Source organism: Cariama cristata, unplaced genomic scaffold (genome assembly GCF_000690535.1).
Source record: "Cariama cristata isolate BGI_N322 unplaced genomic scaffold, ASM69053v1 scaffold14779, whole genome shotgun sequence".
Lineage (NCBI taxonomy): Eukaryota > Metazoa > Chordata > Aves > Cariamiformes > Cariamidae > Cariama > Cariama cristata.
This window is the reverse complement of record NW_009635358.1, coordinates 10,080-29,833: the sequence shown is the minus strand read 5'-3', so window position 1 is coordinate 29,833 and position 19,754 is coordinate 10,080. Positions and strand designations below refer to the sequence as shown.

At 37.1% G+C, this 19,754-nt stretch overlaps 1 protein-coding gene across 1 annotated transcript in view; it reads right to left on the bottom strand.

The window, feature by feature from the left end:
* Window positions 1-19,318, bottom strand: part of LOC104167300 (dystrophin-like) — a gene marked incomplete at both ends in the record, with an annotated part of 22,643 nt that extends 3,325 nt beyond the window's left edge. Inside the window, 6 exons of the mRNA XM_009707523.1 lie at window positions 5,049-5,317; window positions 5,991-6,111; window positions 14,417-14,573; window positions 18,256-18,428; window positions 18,776-18,885; window positions 19,192-19,318. Coding sequence (XP_009705825.1) covers window positions 5,049-5,317; window positions 5,991-6,111; window positions 14,417-14,573; window positions 18,256-18,428; window positions 18,776-18,885; window positions 19,192-19,318 — 957 coding nt within the window. The remainder of the gene's footprint in view (window positions 1-5,048; window positions 5,318-5,990; window positions 6,112-14,416; window positions 14,574-18,255; window positions 18,429-18,775; window positions 18,886-19,191) is intronic.
* Between the last annotated feature and the right edge of the window lie 436 nt (window positions 19,319-19,754).

Here is a 19,754-nt window from a genome sequence, read left to right as displayed (position 1 = left end):
ATGAGAACTGGCATTCTTAATCCTCTGCATAATCGAACCCCGCTAAAATAATACGATTTGCAGGTAAAAGCTAAAAGGAATAAAAATAATTTGAGTGGCATTGCTGTCTGGACAAATTAGTTTCACTGATTCAATTGCCCTATTTGTAAATTGGGCATAATACTGCTTCTATTGCAGTCTCGGAACGAAGCTGAGAAGGATTAACTCATACTATCTGGAACATGAGAAGCACTATAAAAGTGCTAAGTAGCAATTATACGGTTTTATTATGGGTTAACCTTGGACAAAAAAATGAAATAAAATTCTATTAGGATTTGAATAGATAAAGATTAAAATGAGAAAAGTATAGCGCAACAGGTTGCTGATAAACATCGCAGGCGATCTAACATGCACTGCACTCCCTACTTCAAGCAGTCCCTAAATAATTACTGTGTACCAGCATATGAGCTTGATAAATTGATTTTATTTTGCTCATGGATTTGCCCATGTCATAGTAACATTATCATTACGGAATCTGCACACTTGATAGTTACAACACCAAAATACATTCCCAGGAATAGGAGAGTTAATGTTTTAAGAAAAGATTTCATTGAAAACGTAACACAGGCAGATTTATCTTCATGGAAAAAACTGCTTCCTCACAGAAAGCAGACAACATTAAAATTCATTTCTAGCACTCCTTCTCCCTTTTCCCTCCTCTCGTGTCTCACTGAACATAGTCGTCTCTGGTGATATAGTCACTCCTGGTATGTCCTTTGACTTTACGTAGAAATGTTTCAATAGCAGACTACATACAGAAGATCAGATTTCTGTTATAAATACTCCCTGGATATACTTTTTCTCCCTTTAGCCCCACCCACCTCCTCGAGCCACACCCACCTAGGAAGACCTGAATAAAATGGTCCCATGGTAAAAAGAAAAGTGTTACTCGTATTGTATTTCTTTTTCCCCTGGGACAAATATTTACATTTTCAGGTTATTAGAGAAAGAAGACTTTTGAACAGAATCACAAGAGTTCAAGAACATCTTTGATTTAATGTCATGTCCAGGCATGTTAATACTTGATCATAAGACTAATAGCGGTATGTGCTGTTTTTATATGGTAACCTTAAAACAAAACAAAAAGCCATGTTAAATGCTAGAGTCTCTGCAAAAACCATGCCACTTAGGTACTTAAACATTAATGTTTAGTTCTCCTTCTAAAAGCTCAAGTCCCATTCTTATTTCTGATAAAATGATAAAGAGCAGTATCTTCAAAACGCTCTGGTCTGACCTCAATTCTGAACTTGAGAGGCATAAAATGACAGACAAGCCTTTATACATGGATTAGTCAGCTCGCTCAGCAGGCTATCAGAAACCAAGATCAGAGATTACCAACACTTAAAAAGTCAAATTCAGCCTGCAGATGTGGACGTTGAGCTCCCACTGAAATCAGCAGGGTGAGTTCGTACAAGGGAAAATTTGGCTCAAATGAAATCTATTGGTCTAATAATAGCATGTTCTACCAAACTGGGTTGGAGTTAGAAAAGATTTCTACTTTTTACTCATCATCTTTTATTCTGCTTCAGAGTTCAGGATTTTTTTCTGCACTTACTGTCAGGGAAAAGTTAACAGTATTATTTAGCCCAAAGGTCCTTAATAAAAAAAGAAAATACTTAATCTGTTCTATTAATAATTGTGCTAATACAATTGACACAAATCTGGTGCAGATTGGGTGAAATCTGGTGCAGCTCTTTCCCAGGTGCTCGTTCTTTCACAAAATGGTCTACAAGAGGCTGTTTCTCACACTAGTTGTGATTTACAAAAATTTAATTAAAAAATATTCATTTTTGTTTGTTCTTTGTTAGCAGAGCAACATTAATGTTTCTGTATCTCAGTTATGCTACTGTTTCCAAGCAGTTTGATCAAGCACAGTCTTCATTTAAAAAGATTTCACTTCTCTGCCTGCTCATCATCTTCTTATGATTTCTATGTAAAAAAGATTTTGTACTCTCCCTTAAAACAGGTAGCACATTAGGAATCAAATAACAGCTTTTAATTAATTTTCCATTCCCATATGCATACAGCACTTTGGGGGACTACTGCGGTTTTGGAGCTAAGGATGAGGCCTCTAGACTGAAAGAGGTAACTGGGATGTAGGAGGAATCAATTCAGTGCTGAGTAGGTTGGAGCTTTCTTCCCCCTCCCTCCACTTGTCCCTCTACCAGAAATCTCTCTTGCCCATCACCGGACCACCACTTAGACTAGGAATGATGTTCTTCATTTCTGTAGCACACGCAAAGTAGACACTGCTGCTCACTTGGCTAATGCTTTCAGTCAATTCTACATACTCTTTTTCGTAAATGTTCCCCTATTAGCTTTCTTAATCTTATTAAGACTTTCAGGCATTAGAATAGCAATTGTTTTCATAACTAATTTCCTCTCAAAGAAACAATGTAACTATGAATATAATACTGATATTGCAAGTTTATTTTATGTAGTTGTTAAAGTCTTATGAGGTAAATAAATACACATTACATTTTGTAGAAAGGCCTAGATTTGCTTTAATTCCTTGTACAAAAGTAGCCAAAATGTAATCTTTCTCTTCCATCTTTGAATGTGGAAATGAAACACAATAAAATGGGGGGGGGGGGGAATGGGCTAAATTTTATCATTATTATTGAGATAGTCATAATGGTTACATCTAAACTTATCAAGACAGGGACTAAATCAGAAATGAACTTACTATCCAACAAATATGTTCAACATAAAAATGGGCTTAAATCATGTCTTATTGCTCCTGTCACAGATAATAAATTTACATTAAACCCTCTTTTTTAGGTTTTGAAAAATTTAACCCAGCAATTAAGGCTAGGGTTGTGAATATATTTAAAATATTTGTACACTTCAGGTAGATATGCTAAGGATATAAAGGATCAAGATCAAAGTTTCTGTAGTCTAGCCAGTTCACATGTAGCAAATGCAAACTTGAAAAATTTTAAAGTATTTACATACTCTGTTTTAGGGTTACATAAATTATTGGTCTTGATTTACAATCTCCCTAAAATAGATTTCACTCTAAGAAAAAATATGAATGTCAAATACGAATAACTGAGGTAAAACATACAAAACCTAAAACCATACAGTTTTATATAGGCCTTCAAGTTGTAGACACAATTGTAGCTTTCTTGGCAGTTATCCAACTTCACAAACACGCTTACATTGCCTAGTTAGTACATACATTCGTCTTCAATATCTATGTTGACATTACATTTCGTTAGAGCAATACATACATTCTAGACAGCGCATTTTGGGACAATTATTGTACTACTCAAACAGTTACTATTATTCAGCTTTTGGCCTATTGTGTTTTTATATTACCTCAGCTAATTATGATCACTTACATGGTGATACTGTGCTTTTAGCACCTTCTGTGTGCATCTGGCAGACTATAATTGCCATATATGAATTGAAAAGTTATAGCTTATAAGGATAAGGATATATTCTTTGGTTTTTTCATTTACCATTTAGCTGATAATCTTATGGTATAGTCTTATGATCCTCTATATTCATAAATATTTTAAGTAAACACAGCACATGCGAGATAAAAATCAAGGGGCAGGTGGTAGAGTCTAATTTTAGATCTTGAAACAGAAGTCTTGGTTTCTGTCTTGCCCTAATATTAAGGCTTCAGAAGGAATAAACAGACATCTACTGATTGATACTATCTCTGGATTTTCATAAGTGTTAAGATTTCTATTTTGTCCTGGCTGTTATTAGAATTTCATTAGGTCCTCTAGGAAAGATTTTTTTTAAAAAAAAAACAACCATAACAGGATTCAGCACTATAATTATGGAGTCAACAGTTATGGTCACAGCTTTAGAATTAAACGACTTACTTTGTTTTCCAGTAATATCAGGGATTCAGTGTTTCTGTTCAGAATATCTTCTTCAAAATCACAAAAAAATCCATGGCAATAATAAAAGGCACTTTCTGAGAATTCATAAATAGATCTGTTCATTTATGAATTTAAATGAAGATAAACAAATTTTGCAGCTAACTGTTCATCAGCTACCAAGTACTTCATTAGTCTTCTATAATATTTGTACAGGACAGTCATTAAACTTTCTGTGTGATCAAAACTCATGGACTTTTTTTTTAAATAGACTATAGTTAATTTTTAAAGGCATTTTTTCTTGCAATTAGTCATTCTATTTCCTCTTTCTTAGATTCTAATGTTCTGCTAGAGAAAATAACAGCCAGCTCAGGTCTCTTTCAAAATGACTGATGATTCCCACTTATGTGAATGGAACAGAGGCACTTTGTTCTTATCACAATGCCAACCGCCTCTATTGTGCTCTAGCTGAAGGAATCCTGTAGCATTTATAAAGTCTGGCCATGGCAGTCATGCCAAAAGAGGACAAGTCCTCATGAGTTTCTCAGTAAGCAATTTTATGAAACAGCCCTCGAAAGGAGATAAGCATTAAGTTATAGAAAATAATGACAGTTTTTCCAGGGTTGTTGTTTGGTTGGTTAGTTGGGTTTTTTAACTATCTTATGTTATAAGGCCTAGTTATCACATAAGACAGATAGCAAATACTACCATCATGACAAAAGAACAACAAAACCATACACTTAAATTATTTAAATTCTATTCTACAAGTACAGAGACAATTAAGTACTTATCATACTTACAAAAGTATAATAAAGAATAGATTTAATTTTCTATACTTTTATCATATATTCTCCTATCTATTCTATTTTGTTTTCTTTACTGTTAACTCTGCATCTCCTGAGTTAACAGTGAGTGTGCTAAGGATATTTACACATTCCTGTAGCGCTTTTTACACACGTTAGCAATATGTGTTCTCAATATTGATTCGATTCCATTTTAACCGCAGAAATTACAAAAGTCTTTATATGTTGGTTTGGGTTTTTTTTAAATATAAATCACTATGATGCAAAGTTATCAATTTCTCATTTTAAAAGATAATTCCTGATTTGGGGATTCATACAATGAACACACCAATAATTTTATACTCAGAAATACTGATATACTGATACATACCTTGACTTTTTCTAAGTGATCCTGGAGAGAGTCAATTAGCAGATCCCCCACTGGTTGCCAGGATCCCTTGAACACTTCAGCCTGGCGTAGTTTCAGGTCCAGTTCATCCATTGCCTCTTGAAGGCCCTGCAGTCTTTCAAGAGCATCATCTATCTTCTTTTGCCAATCAGCAGACTGTAGATTCAGCTTATCCCACTCAGTTCTGACATCATCTGCTTGCCTTTGGAGAAGTTTACTGACATTGTGGGCCCTTTCCTCAGGTGACAGCTCTAGATGTGAAAGTCAAGAGGCTTTTAAGGCATATTCTGTCTTAGAAGAAAAATAATTGCCATCTGGGTAAGTTCAAAGCTCTGTAAGAAACTATTCATAACCAAAGACACCTGTGAAATTTATTTTATTACTGTATTCTCATTTGAAAAATCTCTTAGCAAATTTAAATCTGCCACCATACAGATTACCAAAATATGCATTTAAGTACATAAAGGCATTTTAAAACATGCAAGGCGCAGCCAGAAGTTTATCAACCCTGTCCTGATTGAGTAAAATAGTTCTGCATATACATAAATATTAATCACTCTGTATCTTTTGTAGGAATTGAATGGATTTGGGAGCTTCTGTAGTACTAACACTACAAGTTGAATTTTAGGTTAAATTGCAGCTTTCGGACCTCAAATGGGCCTGTAGTTATAGATAGGTCCCGAAAGTTTAAAGCCACTTTCAAAATCTGCTTATTAGACGCATGTCTATTTAGTGCCACAGTGCTCAGAAGGATGGCTAAGGGTTTCTTTCATCTATATTTTTAGCTTAGTTTCTGAATACTGACATTCAGCTCGGAGAGTAAAAGGAATGCTTTCACAGCGGCTGGCAGAATTTATTTAATCATCACCGATCATCACTCATCTTTCCAGCAATGTGCTATGACCCTGCACTTTCTTCAATTACCTCTTGGTTCGGGGTAGAGCTTCTCCAGTCCCTCCACAGGCTGCTCGGCTACGAAGATTCGCACAGTCTCAAGCGCACTCCTGATAACAGGTTCTTTTGTTTTCAGCTCCCTCTTGAAAGTCTAAGAGATGAAACAAAATTATTGTAAGTGGATATATAACGAAATACCAAGTGCTAGCCCTTGTTTTCATCAATTTAAGAACAAAACTTCCAAAACCAGCTTCCATGTGTGTATTACAAGTAGTTGTAAATCAAATATAAAAGAGATAATCCGCTTTTGCTTAGCCTGAAATCACATTGTATTCAAAGGAGAAAATGTACTGCCAGCATGCCACAAAGTACCCAAGGCTGCTGAACAAATTTTCACTGTGAGAGGGATCCCTTTAGTTGATTAACATCAGGGTCAGCTCCAAAACCGAGCTGCAAGGAGCAAGGCTTCGGCTGGCTCTGTATTGGACCACATGAGCATAGATAAGGGTTCCTGAAAGCAAGATTTACAGGAATATGAAGGAAAATCCAGTATACCTCACAGCTACTGCTTTGGTACTGCTGCTGGCAACTGTTATATCATAAGGGCAAGAAAAAAAAATGGGCCTATGGATATCGACACATCAACCCGTAACAATTAGTAACAAACAATTCCAATAATTAAATTGTAACACTCTCTTCTAGTAGTGGCGCAGATGCATGTCTTCCAAAGTCACATGAACTGAGATTTCTCAAATGTAGAATGAAGGCCGAGGTGAAAATTCCTAAGTACAATCTAGCCTAGATATAGGCATGCATGAGTAAAAATTAAAGGGCAGAAAGTAGTCCTTATGAAAGAATTAATTCCTAGTTGCTTTAACCAGTATTTATATCCATTTCCATATCTCTACATTTGACATTGCTTGGTGGTATGTTCTGCTCCTTTTCAGATCAACTGTATTTTCTCCTTCTATCTCTTCCTTTCCCGTCACACTTTTTGACACACACTTTTTGCCTCTTCTTCCTCTTTCCTATTTGCATTTTTCTTTGTCCAGCAACATCTCCTTTTACTGTCTCTCTTCTATTCCCCACTTTTAAAATGACCACGAGTAAGATTCTCAAGGTTGGTATATGAAGTTTTGGTATGCTACCGAAAGCACACATATCTCAAGTTTTTGCGAGGGGTTTTTTGATTTTTTTGTTTGTGGTGGTGGTGGGTTTTTGTTTTGTTTTGTTTTTTTTGTTAACAAGAATTTAAGATACCATTAATCTGAATCCAAATATTCACTGCACAAAAATTGAGATGAAACCTAGCCTGGGGGTTGCACATTGCATCGGGTCTTTTGCATGTTGTATTGAATTTATCTAAATGGTCCTTACCACTGTTTTATTTCAACGTTTTCTCCTCTATGAAACAATATTGAATGTATACTGTTTTCAAGTAGCATAGAGGTACATATGCAGATAATTTTAGTGCAGTGTAACACAAAACACAGTCCTGCAAAAAGGAGAGCCATATGCCATGAGCGGAAAACAGGTATTTTACTCCAGGGATTAGAAAATTCTTTTTTACAACACAGGCATTATACAGGCTTCTAACATAATAAATTTGCCAATTCAGTTAAATTAATTATTGAACATAATTTAGGTTTCTATGCAAACTAACGAAAGATTATAAATTCAATATTAGAAAGTTCATTACACTTTGAATTATATTTGATATGAAATGCTCTGTACAGGAAATACCTAACAGAATCAGAATCACACCTGCAGTTTATAATACCAGCACCCAGAGGGAAAAAATTCTTCATACTTTTCAGGAAAGTAAACTTAAGGAAATGACTACATTATTCTACTATAAATATTTTTAAAAACTTTTTAGTAAGAGGTCAAGAACTGACCATAAGGTTTGTAATTGTGAATCAGGAAAACCCTTTAGTAAAGTGTGCTTTCTTGAAGGTAACAACAAAGCAAAAACTGTTCATTTTGTGTCATGGACATCAATGGGACTGGGATCCTTTCACAGAGTGTATCTGCTATCATAAGGGAATCTATTGTTCGATTAATATCTGTGATAAATATTTCAAACAATCACGTTGACCCTTAAGAACCAACACTAATTTTCACTAATAAAGAGCAGCACTGTATATTAACAAGTAAACTACCATTGGATATTACTCTGCATAAAAACTGAGTGGGGTCACTCCAGGGTTAAAACTCTTTAACTTAAACATTTTTAGGTTTAGAAATTTTTATAATTCATACTTGACTCTTGCATGAAGTGCAATGGAAAGAGGAAATATAATAAGCCTTTTTATGCCTCCAAACGAGGAAAATTATTCCTTTAATTAGCCCTTGTGCTCACCTCACATTACACCATTCTGTCCCACTAGAGTGTGGCAGATCTGCAGCTCAAGTCAAGTAGCAGGGAGCAAAACTTAAAATGTTTCCCCATGGACTATGTGCTTTGCTCTCATCTGATAGTGTTACAAGTGACATCAACAGTCATTGGCTTTCAAACACCACAACTGTATAACAGCTTAAAGATATAATATACCTTAGAAATGTCTCTCAAGACAAATTATTTCTCAGAAATGTGTATGCCCAAACCCAATCAAACAGCAGGCACATAGACAAAGGTCTGTTCAGACACCAAGAGCAGGAAGGAGTCACAGATATTCCACGGGAACACAGAACTACACCAATTTATAGGATATTTAAAAGCCAGCAATGCCTTTAAGTGGTGTATTTGGGAATGAGTAGTACTGCTGTATGGAGTGCTGCTGCAGTAGCCAGGTCAACCCTAGCCACGTACAAACAATGAGAAGGACACAAAATGCCTTCTTTCAGCTTGTACTGCTTTTGCATAAAATTATACCAACCAAATAACCTAGTGGCATTATATTTCCAAAAGAGGTTTAAAGTCACATTCCTCCAATATCTTTTGTGCAACTGAAGAAGGATAACATTATCAGATATTCATACTGCAACCCATAAAGTGTGTGAGCAGGTGTCATTGTATCTATCGTCTCCAAACCATAGAGAAATGCTAAACGGGAATGTTTTGACTTCATATATTTTGTATTTAGTCACAAACAGAGAGCCTCTTTCTCTTTTGTTAAAGGAAAACAGTGAGCCAATGTGTTAAATGTTTTCTTTTCCAAATTCCATTCCGGATGTTGGAGCTGGTGGATGCAATTACAGTCTGAAAATCCTGAGCTTTAGAATAGCACACAGTATGGTGTTAAGATCTGTTTATAATTCCAATTGCCTTCCCTAGTTTTGATCTACAGACTTCTACCAAGTGATTTAAAATATGTTTCAGTATACGAAACTTAAAAAGGAAAGAATGAAAAAAACATGAGGCTGAAGGAGTAGCACAGAACAGCATTAAAAGTAATGAATGCTCATTTCGTACTATCCCCTCCCAAAAAATGTTCTTACTGTATGAAGACAAAGCCAGCTTTTCTGGTTAAAGTTTTGGTGTGAAATATGTACACATCACCAATAAAAATCGTAAGTAGCAATAAATGACATTGTCTACTCTTTTGGAGGAAAAAAAAAAAAAAAAAAAAAAAGAGAGAGAAGAATTTATCTATCTAGAGCCCTGAAAAATATATCTTTATAAGAAGCAGATCATCACTGAAAGTAGAATTAGCCTAAATGAATGTCTAATTTGCAGCTAATGATTTCAGGCTAATTTCATTGAATTCTTTAACTTCTTCCACACTTCGTGGTGACTGTAGAGGAAATCGAACATGCGTAATGTATGACCTGACAAAAAACCCAAGTAAACTACTTTATTTAAGCATCTCTATTTGTCATCAACACTACAGCAGTAACGGCATTCTGTCCACCATTTTAATAATGCATATACTGATCAGCTTATCTCAAACCTCCACTGCCTCCTCCTGGGTGTCCTTAAACCTCTTTAGATGGAAACACATACTGTTTAAATTGAAAGATGAAAATATAATGAGAAGAGAGTTGCATTAGTAAAACTAACATTCATCTCTGTTACTAGAAAAGCAGATATTTTTGCTATTAATAAATTTTAAAAGAGAGAGCATACAATTACATTAATTCAAGATGCTTCCCAACCAAGCAAAGAAAACTGTAAGATAATTAAATAATGTTTCGATGAACAGCAGTATTTTTTAATCATTGACCAACTTCCCCCCTCTACACGCACACATTCTAGGACTTTGGCATAGACACTATTTCTTCAGATGCCAAAAATTGACAAAATGACCCACTATATATGTAAGTTTCAAACAAATAGCTGTTATGTGGGTATATTTGGGATAAATTCCAAATTGCCTTGTCCAAAACGCACCTCACATTTCTAACGCAAAAATTATTTTGACTGCATGGATATCTTTTTTCTCAGTTGAGTTCAAGCTCTCCTCTGTCATAGATTCAAGGATTTGAAATTTTCATATGAATCCTACTCTTAAAATTTTTAAAGTCAATCTTGGCAACTAGGAGCATTCTAATGGTAAGAACCAACCTCTTTTCATCTCTGCTATGAAAGTCTGAGGTATTCCAGATGGTCTTCTAAACTATAGAGAGGTTAAGTATGTTTTTCTTTAAATTACATCCTTAAGGGAAAAAAAAAAATAAAATCAGCTTGTAACACCGCTTTAGAAAAAGGATTCAGGCATAAAATCGTGTTTGCATTCATCATGCCATTCCTCAACGGCAATCAGTTAAACTGCTTATAAATAATGTTCCCCTGCTGAGTCTTTTTCTCTTCTTCAATGAAAACCTAACCTGGGTTCACTTCTGACTTTATCTGGCAAAAACAACTCTTCACAGAAGGAAAGATATTGTACTGACATAGGAATACCAAAGCTGGAAGTCTGGGTCATTTAAAAGATTGGTCAGATCAGGTAGAGGCTTAGCTTGTTTACTGAAGACTGATTTCCAGAACTGACATTCAGGGGAACAAAATGAACAATCAGCAGATTCTTTTTCTCAAGACCAGAATTCAGCTGTTCTTTACTTCCACATCCAACACTCTGAGAGCAAAGTTTTGTTCTTAAGTAGGGGCCTAAAACTCCTGAAAAAAAACAGCCTCCCAGTACTGCGCTCCAGTTTTAACCTAGATACTTCTATAGTTGTGGTGCAAGCCTTTTTAAAAGCATTTTTCTTATGTTCAGAAATGAGCTAAGCTGTTCACTTAGATACAGCCTGTGTATGTCTGCTTCTCTAAAAGAAACTTTTAGAAAGTACATAGTGTACTGGGAAAAAAAAAGGCAGTAGAAAAACTCCAAGCTGCATAGATTTTGTCAAAGACAACCTGAAGTCGACAGAGTTCTGCACTGATTGTTTTTCCCTCCTTCTTCTCTGCAAGAGATCTTTGAAGAGCAGACAGGGTAACCTGATTTCAAGGATTATGGTTTTGTTCTTTTTTCCCCAGGGAATCAGAATACCTACAACTAGAAAGGCCTCACATTAAACTACAAAAGTCCTACAGAACAGGAGAAGGAAAGAAGCCATGTTTCTAAAAGGAACTAAAATGTTCTAGCTTTGATACTAGACACTACGACCAAAGATTTGTGTCTGTAGATATCTGCATGTGGCAGATAAGATAATCAAAAAGGAGAAGTGAGGAGATCTATTTTGTAAAGTCACTTTGCACCTCTTTATGGTACCTTACTTTTATGCAACACTTCTCACCCCTAAAAGTTTTAAACACTTCAGTTGATTGGCGAGTGACAGCGAGATCACTTAGTCCATCACTGAAGTCTGGTTACCTTTATGATGAATTCTGGGAAACTTTCGAATAGCTTACAGAACAATATACAATATTAAAATTTCATGAGAAGTAATTTCTGTAGATGAATAAATTATTTCTTTGATCTAGGAAGAAAGGTGATGTTCTCAAATACTCAAATATTACTCGATGACCCAAGTTTTATTGTAACAATTCTACATAAACCCTTCTCTAAGCCTTGTTTTGGCTCAAGAGTTGTCTTTGGATAAAGGGTTTGAGTTAACGTCATGTGAGTTAAAGCAACATCGATATTGTTTCTTTCATCCTGGTGTTCTGGACAGGCTTTAAAACTACTTTATGGGAGTTGCTACAGACAGCTGGCTAGGACAAAGCTCAGGCATTTCATACATCTTAACTTTCACAGAGGGAAAGGTAAAAAGGGATGGTGGTGCTCCATAAAGTCACAGATGTTTTGGTCTCACAGTTTCTGTAATAATGCTTAGAAGTTCCAAGTAAAGTTTTGAGAGAAAGACACACCCTACACAACACCTCTCCAGAAGGAAGACCTAGGCAATGCAACCAAGCTGCCCCTTGCAGCAAAGCAAATATTATCTTAGAAAAGCACTGTGCACTAACAGTGCAATGTTTTTTGTTCATCTTTCTCTTCGGCTTTCTCGGCCGTTAGGTGAAGATACGCCCTGGAGAAACCATATTGCCACCACCTCCCACCAGTTTGATACTGTAGACAAATGTCTGTTTGCCTATGTCAAAAGCCAAGCCCGATTGTATACGATATTTCCAGACTTTTCACAACTCAGGGTTCCCAATAGCTTAAAGCAGCAAGTTATGTCATGTTCTCTTTCCAAATTTGATCTTCTATTTGTTCTTAAATGTGTCCTTCAGCATGAGGTAGGACAATCTGTTAGAGCAATATTTATAATACAGCTACCTGATGAATGGAGAAAACACAGGTACTCCAGACCCAAATTTATTTTACAGTACCATTTCTCATTTCTCCATTAAGCAATAAAATCAGAAGTTTAGGAACTTCAGAAACAATATCTTTTGTGGCAAGTTTCACAGACTGAAAGTTACACATATGCAGCACAATGCTTTGAGAGGATGATCACTGGTTTTGGAATATTCTCTTCTCATGGTATCAAGTTGTCTGACTAACAATTTAAATTACTCAATAGAAAATACATCTGTTTGAAATAACTTTAAGATGTCACACTGAAGTATACTTGGTCACCAAACAGGAGGACAAAACCTCCCATGTCATTATTTTAACTAAAGACTCATGTGAATGAAGGAGAGGAGAGCTAGAACACCACATCCAAGTAAATTCCAATAAATGGAATAGTGTACTGCAGAGAAATGTCATAGTATCAATGCTTACGTGGTTCCTTCCAATCACTACATGCATTTACCATTTAAACATGGCAGGACAATTTGTTTATATCAGCAAGGTTCCTTGCCCTTGATCTTATATTGTTCTCTGTAAAAATAAAAAACCCCAACTTCCTACTGAATCAGGATCTGTCCTAGTGGGTTGAGGTCTGGTTTCTGTTACGGACTTCTGTTATTAACTGGTGCTTCCCAGATTGAAGTTTTCATCAAAAACTAACAAAAGAAACAGAAGTCTTATCATAAGGGCTAAACAAGTTTTTATGGAGTTCGTAAGTGATAGGAGTTGCTGAAGCTGGGTGTGCTACCCCAGTTACCTTTCACGCAGTTCCCTGTTACTTCTCAGAACAAGTTTCTCCCCATTTACTGCTTCATTCAGCAATTCTTCAGATTTATTTTAGCAGGACGCTAGTTTCCTAATGGGTTTCCTTATGGCACCACTAAAAAAGCACCACTGAGGTACTAGAACTGTGATTTCACATTCACACCTGAATAGACTGCAATGACATAGCAAATTAAAAACTGTTTACCTGATAGCAGACATTAGGTTAGCATCAGATGGGTGTGAACTTGATTCAACACAGGAAACATACTTAAAGCATAGCTTTACCACAAAAAAACCTGTGTGAATCTTTGTATGAAGAATTATTCAGCATTTTTCAGCATTATTCAGTTATTTTGGGGGTTGTTCATTCAGTGGCTTTTAAAAAGAAACAACTTCCCATACAAGTGTGGGATTTAGGTTCCTTTTTACTACAAAGTTGAGCCCAGAACAGCCCCCATATGACACTCTGCTATTGCCTTTCCATAAGAATTCTGCGATGAAACTAGTATGAGCCGCAGACAGTTACAGTCAGTTATCACAATAGTTTCATGATGCATACAGTTATGCATTAGGGTTGATATCAGCTACTCTTTCCATAAACGTTCCCAAAAATCAATAGCAAAAAAGGGTTTCAAAAAGTATACATGAAGTTTAAATGCCTGATCTGGAAAAATTTTCAGAACTACTTATTTAATCCTCAAACAGTATTAGGCTAGTATTTGTTCTGGCCATGAAAACTAGCTCTCTGTGATAAGTCTATGAAAATGCTGTGTTGCTTTTCAAAAAAGCCGAGCAGCTGGTACTAAACATTCCCTTCTCCAAAAGGCTGATTTTTGAAGCTATGTTTGAAAATTGCAGCTAGTACTCCCATACAAGAAGTTCAGTTTTCATTGTCTCTGAAATGTATTTTAAAGGGTATCTTACTTTTTCCAACAAGGACTGTTTCATGCAGCACTAACCTGCAAAACAAAAACCAATGGCTGAAAGATCATTTTTAAAAAATCATACCCTATGAATATCATTCTGTTTCTGCACAGTGGGAAGATCTCCGCCAACGGGTGCTTGCTGTTTTAATTCATCCTCTTTCAATTGCAGCCATGCCAGAAGTTCCTGAAGAGAGAGATGTAAACGCTTCCACTGATCTGTACTGGCTTCCAAATGGGATCTGAAAGCATGTGTTAAATATAAGATATATTCAGGCAGAGTGAAAATAAAAATCAAATTGTACAAGCTTATTTACTGAGCAAGATCCTAGTGTTTCATTAACTTAATGATTTTTAAATAGCTTCAGTAGCTTTGAATTAGATTCTGGCAACACTGATTTAAATTTGGTTCCACGCTCCTGGCCTGAAACATCCGTTCCTTTCCCATCTCTTGAGTTTGAGTATGGTTTTTTTTTGTTTTCCTCTTCAGCAGTGAGTAATAGCTGTGTTGAATTGTCAGTCTCACTAAATGTGCACAAATATTATGCAGGACTAGCATGACAGTAACTTAGTCATCACTTAGGGCTACTAGGAGATTAATGAAGTAAAATGTAGAGAGCAGTTTTCAACTCAGAGAAGAGCAAGCACTTCTTTAAACTATTACACAAACCATTCAAACTCAGATCAGATTCATGTGGTTGCTTACCTATAAGAGAACAAATGCCATCCTTTCCCTGAAAAGTCATGAGGAAATTGCTGAAGCCAATAGAATCCCCTCACACTACCCAAAAGTCTGTGCCATTTGATCAGAGGTGGGAATGAAACTAATTGAATCATTGGAAAAATTAAGAGATAGAATACTACTTTGTGCAAACAAGGTTTCCACCATAAGGACATCTTCTAAATATTTCCTCTGTGTATGTGTAAATGTGGGGGTTTTTTAATACAGGGGTCAAGTATTAAGCTACTAATTTTCAGCAACTGTTTTCTTTGGAGAGAGAATATGTGACTGAAACATCACTGGACTGATCAAACCTTCAATTTTGTTTATACCATAGATAAAGCACACTATAATTTTGTCCTTCTAGGCTTATAAATATGCTATTTTTTAATTGTTGATTGGGAAGAAATTCCTAATTCACTTCCAGGTAACATAAGAATTCCTCTTAGTAAGTCAAACCAAAAGCAGTATTACATAACAGCAAAGTGATAAAATGTACTGGAAAATAAAAACATTTTCTTTTATTTCATGTATTTTTTGTTTGACTTCCAGCTTTGTTCGCCTAACATTTCTCTTCTTTTTCAGTGATTGCACATAAAACCACTTCTCTTCTGATAGTGAAAATTCTACTCCTATACCTCATATAGGATGGTCTATAAAAGAAACGTAATAAATACAGACTCAGTGTTTTGCAGACCTTATTACTTAGTCTGGATACAGAAATGAGGAATTGCTGAAGGTAAGGACGGTTGTATTTCTTTGAAATGCTCTACGGATCCTGTCTTCTTCCCAACCCCTTACACCAGGTAATTGGAGTGGCAAGGAAAGAGAAAGGAATGGGATAGATTAGCCATAGACTGACAGAGAGCTCAGCTGCTCTGGTATGCAAGCTGATGGAAAATATTCTCCTTTTTCAAACTTAAAGGCTATGTGGGAGGGACACACATAGACCATGCTGCCTTTTGATCTCTGCTCTCCCAGGGCAGCTGTGGGCTGGCGCAAAACTGCCTGGGAGCAGGCGATGCTGGGGGAGGCCAGCCCCGCAGGCAGCCAAGGCTGGGGAAGCCCCAGGATGCCTCTGAAAGCAGTGAGAGAAGGGGAGAGAAGCAGGGATGTTGTACGGGGCGCTGCAGGAGGCAACAGCCAGAGCAAGGACCACAGGGGTTTTGAAGGGGACCTACCCAAGGAGTCAAGTTTCTGATCCAGGTTAACTCCTGTCTCCCATGTTTATCGTGGCAAATGCAAGCTTCCATCCTCTCCCGGGAAGGGCAGCAACTGGAGGCAAACACCAGGGTCTTTGCTTCTTCCCTGCTTCCCCAGGTCCGGGTTTACAGGGAAATTGTGCAAAAAGAGTGACCCAAAGCAGTTTTGCTACTGCTGCTGTGCTCTGACCTTCCCCAGTGTGGTGAATGTTTTCCCAGAACCCATTTTGCTCTGCCCTTCCTTCAGCTTCGGGAATGTATGTTTACATATGTGCATGCTAGCATACATTATATGCATACACTCATATATTCATAACTGTGTTCAAGCATGTGCAGGCAAAACAGATTAACAGGAAAACAGTTTTAAAAAATGAGTTATAAGAAAGAAAGTGTTTATTAGGATAAACTGTGCTGAATTACCAGAATGAAAGGTAGGTAATAATGGAAGTGAACTTGGCTTCTCTTGGTATCTACCATATATTTGATCTAACGGATTTAGAAAAGAATGCCCACCTAAGCTGAGCGACGGCATGGGTCTTCTGTTTCAGCAGTCTAAAACTTATCCTGAATAAGGAGACTTGCGGGACTGATGCCTGGGGAACATTTCGTATGTCTGCTCTCATACCTCTTTTGTGTAAGCATTGGTAGTTATGATGAAATCCATTCCATACTGTGGGATGCAAAGAAATAGCTCCAAGCAGGCAGACTGAGAATAGCCCGTTCATCCAATCTGGTGGCCAGCAACATTTGAAGTGAATGTTTTAGAAGTTAAGAATTGTTTCTTATTCTAATCAAAGGATGCTGCCTTGAATGTTTAATGCAAGAAGTCACTGTGATATAACTAGGGTTACTATTTCTGACTCAATTAGTGGCACTGATACATTAAACTGCAAAAAATGAAAGATAAAAAGTCCCATATATTTAATTACTAATATTAGCCAATGGATTGTTTTTCTTATCTTGAACATCGCTGCATTTGGGCAAGTTCACGGGCAAAAGGCATGTGAAGAAAAAAAATCTGAGAGAGACCTTGAAGGGTTATATCCCTCCTCTTATGCTCCTCAGGGGGAAAAAAAAAAAAAAAGGAATGTATCTCTATTTTTTGTTAGCTACTAATCTTTTCAACCTCATAGCCTTCATTTGCTTTTAATGAATGATGTTATGAAGATGGCTTTTGTCATTACACAGACTGACCTCCCTCAGGGCCTGAGCTGAAAAAAGCTAATAGTTCATACATTACTTTGAAAAACACTTTTGCCTTTTGCTGCCCTCTGAACTACCACCAACACACAGCAAGTGAGCAAATGAAAAAACGCCCAAGATTGAACGCAACAGAGTTGGGTTGCTGATTGTAAAAGTTGTGTTTCTGAAGAGAAATTCCTGGACAATTTCTTTTGAAAAGAAATCAGCCCATCGAAGCCTGTACCTCCACTTCACCATTTGTAACATTACCATTTTTTATATTTTTCCTTGCAAACAGAAGTTTTTCTTCTCACAACACTACCTAGAAGTTTGGTTTACCTCTAGATTCTATTTAGTAATTCTGTCCACTCTCCAGACAACAGCTAAAATCTTAAATAACTTGTTTTCTCATTTGTAAGGCTATTCTTAGCTTTGCACTGGAAATAGCAGCCTTAGAAATAAAGCCTCTCATAAACATAGGTTGTTTAATCCCTTTCTTTCATGACTCATCGATAAGTCATACCCAGCTCTAGAAAAAGCCTACATTTAGAGGTGTACAGTTACTGTTTAAATATGCTAATCTCTCCTGTAATTACAAAACCTCATCATATGCCTCAAATCCTAATCCTTTACTATCATTTTCACACCAAAAAACCCAATCATTCTTACAAAGTTAAGCCAACATTCAAAATAGCACAAATCATTTCAAAATGGACAAAAATAGTGGTACCAGGAACAAAATTAAACCTTTTTACTAGCAAAACACAGCATTCCATCTTACACACCAACCGTAGGCTTTCGCTTACGTTCAGGTCGTACCTAATGTTCAGAGATTTCTTCCTAAGCTCACTCCATCTGAGGTTCATGTTATCCAGCCGCCTCTGCAACAGAGCTGCATCCTCAGAGCCTTCCAGGGACCTCAGGATTTTCTGCCCGTTTTCATCCAGGTTGTGAAAGATGTCAGTGTGAGCATCGATTTCTGCCTGTAGTTCCTATGGAAGCAATAGAAAACAATACATGTGATTTCTTACAAAATCATAGAGATTATCGCCTTCCAAAAGAGTGGAAAAACCCTCAGTGCAACACAGAGTTAGCGCAGATTTTGACTGCTCCTTTTACGGCAGTATCTTGTACTGTATACACAGCCGCGTTTCCCTCTCACATGGCGGCCATTTGCACTGAATAACGACCTTTGTTCCATACAGAGCATACTGAACAAAATTTAGAAAGTTAGAAGTCTAGCCTTCAACAGGCTACAAAGCAAGGAGAAGATATCTTTACTGTGTTGATGAGGAAAAAAAAACCCCACAAACCCCTCAGGATCTCAGGTAAATCTGACCTTCACATGATACGTCTTCCTGTGCAACATTTTCAGTTTGAGCTGAGGACTGCAACACCGGTCCTGCTGCATGGCAATTCCAAGAAAACTACGCGTCTGCAGCAGCCGAGCTTTAAAATGCCAAGTCCACTTACATTCTGTTGACAGAACGCATTTCGGAGCGGAGGCCTCAGCAGTCAATAGCAATAAACAGCCACTTTGTGCTATATCAAAACACTGGTCAGGGCCACGGCTGTAGGAGGGCCTGAGAATAGCAAGGACCTAGAATACACAACTGGCAGCTCATGTTGAACAGCCAGCTTCTCTTATCACTTCATAACTGCAGGCCAGCTCTACATTTTTAATTCATTTTCCCCCCTCATTTTTAGCACGGCTGCTCCTGCCAAAAGAACATTCTTTAGAGAGCTGCCCGGTACCAGCATTCCCGCCGGCCCACACACTCAATGCAGCCTTTGTACGTTGGCTGCCCTTCTCCAAGACGTTTGCATGCTGCAGCTCTACAAGGTCAGATTCGTTCGCAGAGAACAGTGGTTGAATCAAGCTCTTTAAAAAGAATAAATACAAAAATAATAATAATAATTTGAGCTGGTACCTAGATGAGCACACATGTCCTCTATACGTAGCCACATACACACAGAAGTACTTTACTTCCAAACAAAGCAGCACACAAAGAGAATGACCTAGAGAATAAAGCTCTGCATTTTCTCCTGGGATGCCTGGGCACTAAGATTTCTGGTGGTGGTTTCTTGCTGCCTGAAATGGGACTGCTGAGGATGAAGTGTGAAAGGGGAAATGATTTATGGCCTTTAAGAGCAAGGCCCAGCACTAACTGAGCATCACAGATAGTCCCCAATGGAAATTTGTTGTAATTTTCTTTAGAAGAATGACTTTGAAGGAGGGGAGCACACAACTTGCCTACTTGGTGTGTTCCTAATTGAATTGGTTTTATTTGATATTTTAAATGTAATGTTAGCTGCAC